This window comes from Mus musculus, chromosome 17 (genome assembly GCF_000001635.26).
Source record: "Mus musculus strain C57BL/6J chromosome 17, GRCm38.p6 C57BL/6J".
Classification (NCBI taxonomy): Eukaryota; Metazoa; Chordata; class Mammalia; order Rodentia; family Muridae; genus Mus; species Mus musculus.
Genome location: NC_000083.6, coordinates 30804203 through 30812642, shown reverse-complemented (window position 1 = coordinate 30812642; position 8440 = coordinate 30804203). Strand labels below are relative to the sequence as shown.

The following is an 8440-nucleotide window of genomic DNA, read 5'->3' as shown; positions in this document are numbered from 1 at the left end:
GCATCTGCGTTCTAACCATTTGTGTGTCGAGTACCCTAACAGGTTCCACACGCACACACACATCAAATAAGTAAATGTCAGACAGCTGATCATTTAGATCTGAGATGCTCCGTCTCCCAAGCCGATTCTCACTTACCAGTTAATGACCCTGCTTGTGTGGCATGAGCCCATTTTAAAATGATGGTGGGTAAAGGATAAATGTTATTATTTCAAGGAAAACAAGCAACCCTTTCATACTCTGCTGACCAGGGGGTCACCAGTGGGGCCCCTCTGACCACTCTCATGGTCTACAACAACCAGCAACATGTCCAATGGCAAGCTAGGTGTGCTGCATTAGGAAATATAAACCTACCCTGACTGACCCACCCCTTCCTGTTAGTTATCTCCCTCCCCTCCCTACTGTGTGTGTGTGTGTGTGTGTGTGTGTGTGTGTGTGTGTGTTCAGCCATGTGTGGAGCTTGGAGAGGACAATTGTGTCATTTCTAAGGTACCTTGGTTTTGTTTTGAGGCATGATCTCTTATTGGCTCATCAAATAGAATTGGCTAAGCCCAGAGGATCATCTCGGCTTCACCTCCCCAGAACAAGATTTACAAGTATATTCCACAGCACAACATCTGGCTTTTATAATATAAATATATATATGTATTAATATAATATATTATAATATATAATTTATTATATAATATAATATTAAATATAATATATGTAGTATATTATAAAATAAAAATGTATTTTATACAATATTATATATTTGATTGATGATGATGGTTGGCAGGTGTGGGTATGTGATAGGGGCCATGTATGTGTTGTGATACATGTGTGTACAACAGAGGACAACTTGTGAAGTGAGTTCTCTCCTTCTCCCCTTTCATGTGTCCTGGGGCTCAAACTTAGGTCTTCAGGCTTGCAAGACAGTGCTCCTACCCACTGAACCATCTCACCCGCTCCAGTACCTGGCTTTTCAAATGTGGGTCCTGAGGCTCAAACCCAGGTTCCCACCTAAAACATCTTCTGGACCCTTGCTAATCTCTGTGGTCTGATCGCCCTAGAACTTCACTAACCAATCACAGAGACCCGTATATGTACGCAAGTGTGCATGCACAAGTGCGCGTACACGTATAGGCACACACATACTCTGATTTTTTTTCCTAATACATAAGCCCCTCTGAGCTATGAGATACTAAGAATTTGTGATGATCAACAGGCAACTGCTCTTGCTTAATGTCGATTTAAAATTGTTTTCATCTTCATGGCCCAAAGAGCAGCTGCACATCTCAATAGTCCAGCAGTCTTACTTTCCCCCTCACATGAAACTGAGTTTTAGCTTCTGAGTCAATTCCTTGCAAAGGCTAGTTTTAATTTTGTGTATATGTGTGTGTGTGTACACATATATGTATGTATGTATGTATGCATGTATGTATGTGTGCATGCATGTATATGTACATGCATATATGTGTGCATGTGTGTATTGTGTTTGTAGGTTTGCATGTGGTGTATTTCTGAGTGTGTATGTATGTGTGTGTGTGTGCATATGTGTATGTTGTATATGTAGGTATGTATTCGGATATATCTGTGTGTGTATATATGTATGTCTGTATATCTGTGTGTGTGTGTGCGCGCGCGTGCACACGCGCGCACTTTATGCACATGCCACAGCAAGAGTGTGGAGATCAGAGAATAACTTGCTGGAGTTGATTCTCTCCTTCCACGGCATAGGTCCCCGTGATCAAACTCAGGTGGTCGGGTTTGGCAGCAGGCACTTCTACTCTCTGAATCATCTCAGCAGCCCAAGTCCCATTATTTTCTTTTACAGAGGTAAATTCAATAATGAATGATTTGTGCAATATCAAATGGATAAAGGAGACATAAAAACATATTTTCTTTCATGTTTTCGTTGAAAGACCTACAGTTAAAATGTTGTCAAAACAGACTTCTTCCCTGCTATCATTTATCATCGAAGAACTGCAGGGTTGCTTCCCCAAAGAGCACACATGACAGTGGACACAGGACTCTGAAACTCATGTACCACTGACTCTGGAGCCTGGCTGTCTCCAAGGAGGATGGATGTGCCAAAGAGGCCAGACGTAAGCTATCAGCGAGCATCTGCGTCCTAACCATTTGTGTGTCGCGTACCCTAACAGGTTCCACACGCACACACACATCATGTGAGTAAATGCCAGACAGCAGATGTCGATTGCTGAGATCAGACCTGGAATGAGGTACAGTGGGCGATGCTTCCCGTTCTTGATCCTGCGGGGCTCACCTGATAAGCAGAAGCTTGCGGCAGGTATCCAGGGAGTCATTATAGCCATCAGGGATGATCTCTTCCTCTGGGGCGTCTTTATCAAACCAGTTTTTCCACCCCTTCTCGTTCCGAGATATCTAAGGGTAATAAGCCAAGAATCAAGCTGTGAGGCTGCATGGGATCAGAATGCACCAGACGCTCCAGAGGGCCCAGGAGAGCCACTCTTGTGGGCTCTTAGCTTACAAAGCAGAACAACCCGCTACTGTCTTCAATGACCTGAATCACATAGATACAATGTAACTGTCCCTTGCAGTTTTGTTAACTGCCATTAGGATACTATTTCAGTGACACAAAATGGCTGGGGAGGGGGAGAGATGGGGGATGACAACAAATCAAAACTTCTCCATTGTGACACTTTATTGATACTTGGAGCTGGAAATTATTATGTAGTGCATGCAGGGCTATCCTGGGAATGGTTAGCGTAACCATGCTGGCAGATAGACACCTGCACCTCTCCCTGTGGTTAACACTCAAGCCATAGCTCTGTAGAAGTTGGAATTTCACCCAGGAATCTCATGCTAGGAGAAGGAAGGGCTGAGGCTCTAGGAACAGCCAGAGGAACTCGCAGCAGACACTGTGGTTGATGCTGGAGTCAGTGACAGGCAGGATGACATCTGTGGGCTGCACTGCTTACCTACACTTGCCTCTTGACTGCTGTTTAGACCTGAACCCCCTTATCAGGCCCTCAAGACAGACTGGAAGCAGGGAGTCACCAGATCTCCTTGTCCTGCTTCCCATTGTGGCTACAATGAATCTCATTTTTCTGCCTGTCACTATTAATCTGTCTCTTTAATTGGTTTCCTGGGACAAGCAGCTGGGCTAGCGAGAGCCCCAGAGCCCAGGCTCTAACCCTACTCGCTTTGGTAACAGTGAGCATGTTCAGCAGCATCTCCGGCCTCTACCCACTAGATGCCAGTAGCATCCCTGACTTGGAGTTGGGATGATCAAAAATGTCTCCAGACACTTCCACATACCCTGCTGGGGTTGGCACAAAATTACCCTCCACTGAGAACCACGGACATGGACCAATTTCCCTGAATGCTGATCTCTATTTAAAAATAGCAAGAGACATCAAAAATCCATGCTCTTATTTTCCTAGTGAGACCTTTAAGCCGGGAGCAGGAGAAGTCTCTCCGAGTGGGTCTCAAGTAGCGGCTCTTCGGATCGCACGCAGAGGACCTGGGGGGTGCAGAAGCATTAAAAGGTGCTCCTGCTGCCCAAGTGCCATTGAGTCTAATTATAAACTCTGCACTGCTGAGCCTGTCCCATAATCCTCAGCAACCGCCAGGCTGGGGTCCTCGGAAAATGGCTTGTCAGCACTTTTGAGAAAACTACGGTGAGCATTAAAGACAGACAGCGGAGTTCACATCTCAGATCCTGTGTGCCAGACCTACGGTCTGACTGTTTCTTACATTTCTTCCTCTCTCTCTCTCTCTCTCTCTCTCTCTCTCTCTCCCCCCCCCTTCCTCCCCCCACCCCTCTTTCTGTGTGTTCAAGTCCGTGCATGTGCGTGTGTTTGTGTGATACATGTAGACTTGACTCTGAGCCATGTAGCAGTCACAAATCTTGACTGGATGCTCCCCTCTATCACTATCTTATTTTTTGAGGCAGGGTCCCTTGCTGACCCGGAATGCCTCACTTCAGATGGACGGGCTGGCCTGCAAGCCCCAGAGACCCTGCTGCCTCTGTTTCCTAGGCACTGAGTCACAGACATGCACGGACTCTCTAATGCAAGAACCAAGGATCTGATTGCAGCTTCCTTGTGTTTGCATGGTGAGCACTTCACTGACTGCACCATCTGCCTGGCCTCTGGTTTCTTTTCCTTTGGGGCACAGACATGTGGGAAACCACTCGAAGTTGTGCATCCTGTCAGCAATTCGGGACAGAGGATATGGACAGGGAGCTAGTTATTAACCAGACAGTAACTCTGAGTTCAATTGTATCAACCTTGTCCCTGGGGCAGTGTGGGATAGGGGGCAGTTCTGAGACTCATTCAAATTGCCCCCTGACAACTGCAGTGGTTCAACAGCTCTTCTGCCTTATTCACTGGGGTAGATCAAACCCAGAGGTCCTGTGTGTGGCTACTGTCTTTAGACAGCTTCTTCGGAGGCTAGAATTGCAGGCCTGGCCGACGTTTACCTGGGTTTCTGGACTCTGGATGTCTTGCTTGTGTGACACGTGCTCTAGCTGCTGAGCCAACTCTCCAAGTTATTTTATGCTTGCACCACTAAGCTAATTCATACTTTTTAAAAGTACACTATCCTCTTGATTAGACTCAAACTCATATTCGCAGCAGTGACTTAATCAGAGGCAGAAGTGAGACCTAAATACACTGCTGTGACGGGAGGGTCCACCCACCCAGGCCTTGTACTTCTAAGATGTTACTCAAGCAGGAATAGAAGATGGACCCTTGGGGCTGGAGGAGAATAGGCTAAGGGGGATGGGCTGCAGGGCGTGTCTGAGCTGGTAAAGCGCCTGCCAAGCTACCCATGAGGACCCCAATTAGTCCCTAGGGAAGTAGCCCCAGGTAGATGCCTGGGACTCCCTGGGCAGCTAACCTAGCCTACTCAGTGAGTAAAATGGGCGGAGCCAGAGGAAAGGCACCCAAGGTTGACTGACCTCCAGCTTCTACATGCATGTGCTCACACATGCATGCATATCCGCCTGCGCACACAAAGACCCTTGCCCATGCCAAAGCAGGAAAGCTTGCTTCTGATGCCTGTGAAATGCTCCCTTTGAAGTCTGTCCATCCACTCCCACCTCCCGGCCACACTCTTGCAATAATTTCTGCTGTCACTTTTAAGACAAGACCTCATTGAGCTCCTGATCCCCCTGCCTCAGTCTCCCTGGAACTGGGATTGTAGGTGCATACCACCACACCCATCCAAATCCGTATTGTCATTTGTTGACACTTTGGGGGTAGAAATTGCTACTAGGAGGCCCCCGTGAAACAACCTGGGTGTGTTTTGATCTGCAGACCTGTGCTTCTATTCACCCCTTCCTCCTTTACCTGGTTCATAATTTCTGCAAACTGGGGGAGCTTACTGAGCTCCACAAGGTTCAGCCACGTCATGTCCAGGATCCAGCGGAAGGGCTTGGGGGGGCATGCCTTCAGGTCCAGGGCTGCTCCACCTGGGGAGACATGCAAGACACACATCAGTCATGTCAGACATGTCAATCACACCAGAAACATCAATCATACCAGACATGTCAATCACACCAGAAACATCAATCATACCAGACATGTCAATCACACCAGAAACATCAATCATACCAGACATGTCAATCACACCAGAAACATCAATCACTCCAGACATGTCAATCACACCAGAAACATCAATCACTCCAGAAATATCAATCATACCAGACACACAGAAAGAGGGAAGAAAAGGGGAGTGGAAGGTAGAGGAGTACTGTAGATATGGTTTTTTTTAAGTGGTGATAGGTTCAAATCATCCATCCATCTGTCCATCCATTATAGAGTGTCCTCCACACACCTGCAGGATCCAGGCACTGTGGAGATGGTGGGAGTGAGGCCACCTTACACATCAGGAAGACTAAACAGAATGTGAACTGTGTTCAACCATGCAGTCAGTGGGTATATGCAAGATGTACATTCTCAAGCAAAATACAGAATTTTATTTACAGTTTTGAAAGGTCTGTAATCACACTGTGTCATAACTGCAGGTCCATTATTATTTAATTTGGATGTTTGCAAAACAGTAATTCTTATATTACCTTTATGTGTGTGTGTGTGTGTGTGTGTGTGTGTGTGTGTGTGTAAATGTGTGCACATGTATGTAACTTCTCACAGAGGTGGATGGAAGGGGGCATTAGATTCCCTGGAACTGGAGCTACAGGCAGTCCTGAGCTACCCAGCAAGGATGCTTGGAACTGAACTCTGCTCATCTGCAACAGCAGAAAGTACTCTTAACCAGCGAGCCATCCCTAACCTCACGGTCCCTCTTAAGAAGTCCAATCAAACAAACGCTTCCCCTTCACCTAGAAATAATGCAGACCACAAAGAGACATAGGGAGGTTTCAGGTCTTTGCTCCCCCATTTAGCAATTTCCTGAGAAGCAGTATAAAGTGTTGCATTAAAAAAAAATAGACTCCTTTGCACCACTAAACGGACTTAGGGAGTCTGTGGCTCTGGGGAGTGGTGACACCCTGAATGTACCACGTAAACCTCCCTTCACTTCCTGCCCCTGAAACTGCATGGAAGAGGAAGCCTTGTTCTAACAGAACTACCACGAAGGAAAGGGTTAATTGTGGGAGAGCAGTAGATGCTTCTCTCCCGTGCCCCGACACCTTTTGTCTTGTCTGATGTCTTTAGAGACAGCAGAGGAAGTTCCTGCAGCAAAGAGAAATAATTACAGGAGGAATCCTCCGTAAACACACTGGCTGTTCTACACTGCAGTCCCTCAGACCCCGGACTCAGTCTCCGGCTTTCTAGTCTGTCAGAGAAAGTAACAGAGTAGCAGACTCTACCAGGTGGCAGCTGTGAGATCAGCAAGAGCTCCGCCATCATTAGTGGTTATTGTGACACTTAATTTGTATCCTCCTAAGACTCTGGTCTTTCCGAGCAGCACCCGAGGAGGCCTATAGCGAAACAAAGATAATATCTTTCTAGAATAAACCTGGCAAAGAATCAGGGCCATCGGTTGTCTCATAGTGCAGGTTTGCCCCTGGTATCCATTTCATTTTTCAAAGTGCTCTGACATCCTCAGCTGGAGAAGAAAGTCAAAGGCGCCTTACAAATGCTGCAGACAACGAGAAGTAATTGATAAGTAAGAACTGTCCCTCCTGGGAAATCAAACACTGCTGTGACCATAGACACCGGCTCTCCTCCCTTGAGTATCGAGTGCACAAAGATTAAAAAAATGTCTGTGACATAAGAGAGTTTATTTGTTAGCTCTATAAAAAGGCATTAGGAAAAATAAGCCCTGCTATCCTTTAAAAAATAATTCCATCAAAATGTAAGCCAGTTCGAAACTAAAACAGACTATATAATAAGGTGGCTTTGTTCGGAAGATATCCTCCTTTTTTGCTGAACCGATTGTAGCTCTGTCAATCAACCTGTCGTGCAATTTCAAATTAATCTTCCTAAAGCACTGCTCTGTTCGTGCCGTATCCCTGCCCATAAAACACTCGATGGCTCCCTGCTGCCAACTGAATTGAATCCAAAGTCCCCCGGCTGCCTGTGCTGGCCCTGTGCAATCTGGCTCCCCAGTTTGATGAAATGGGGTCACAAATGTGCTCCCACCACAGCTCAGGCATGTCCCCTGCCCTATGTGTCTTCTCCATGTGTCTCTCACTCACAAACCTTCTCTCAGAGAAGTCTGTTTCCTTTTGGCAAATAGCTCTGGTCTGGCAGAATGTCGTTACTGGGGAGAGAAGAGAAGGCCCGAGGTTTTGCATGAGGGGAGGGTGTCTTGGATCTGCATGTGTCTCAGTCACCGGCTGTGTCCCTGGACCCTCAGTGTTTCAATGAGCCCTGTATGACTAGCAGGACCCTGGGCTGCGGTCAACACCCCAATCACCTAGCCCCGATGCTTAGTTTCCAGAACCAAGTTCCCTTGCTCCCCAGCACCACGCTACCACAGCCCCTTACTCTGCCTTGGGACCATTCATTAAGCTGTGCACTCTAAGAGTGAGCAATGCCGCCTCTGTGGAGAGTGTGGAGGCTCCTAGCTGAACTTTGGTGGAGTTAAAAAAAAATTATTTTAGGGGTGTGTATCAAATTCTGAGTCAGCCTCAGCTATACAATGAGATCCTGAATAGAAACGAGAGAGGGGAGAAAGGAGAAGGGAGAGGGGAGAGGAGAAGGGAGGGGGCATACAGCTCATCTCCATCTTGTCCTCACGTTGACAACAGGTCCTCTAAGCATAGGTAACAGTGGGGGAAAAAAATCATATATAGCAATATAACTAAAAACACAGTTAGGAAAAGCCCAGATTTTTTGGTAAGCAGAACTATGTTAACAGAAATTGAAAGAGAGGGCAGAGGAGGGAGGGAGAGATTGAGAGTAACATTGCTTTCATTAGGGTATCATGCTGTTTCCCTCCTGCATCCCTGACACCAGCATCAGAGTACATCAAAGACCCCATCAGCGCCTCTGTCCTCTGCCCAGC

General features: G+C 46.7%; 1 protein-coding gene across 5 annotated transcripts in view; it reads right to left on the bottom strand.

Moving 5' to 3' along the window:
* Dnah8 (dynein, axonemal, heavy chain 8) overlaps window positions 1-8440 on the bottom strand; it is a 248828-nt gene that overhangs the window by 63120 nt on the left and 177268 nt on the right. For all 5 annotated transcript variants that reach the window (XM_030249467.1, NM_013811.3, XM_006523588.3 and 2 more), the window contains 2 exons: window positions 5317-5438; window positions 2265-2383 (listed from right to left, as the gene is read on the bottom strand). In XM_030249467.1, the coding sequence (XP_030105327.1) occupies window positions 2265-2383; window positions 5317-5438 (241 nt within the window). The remainder of the gene's footprint in view (window positions 1-2264; window positions 2384-5316; window positions 5439-8440) is intronic.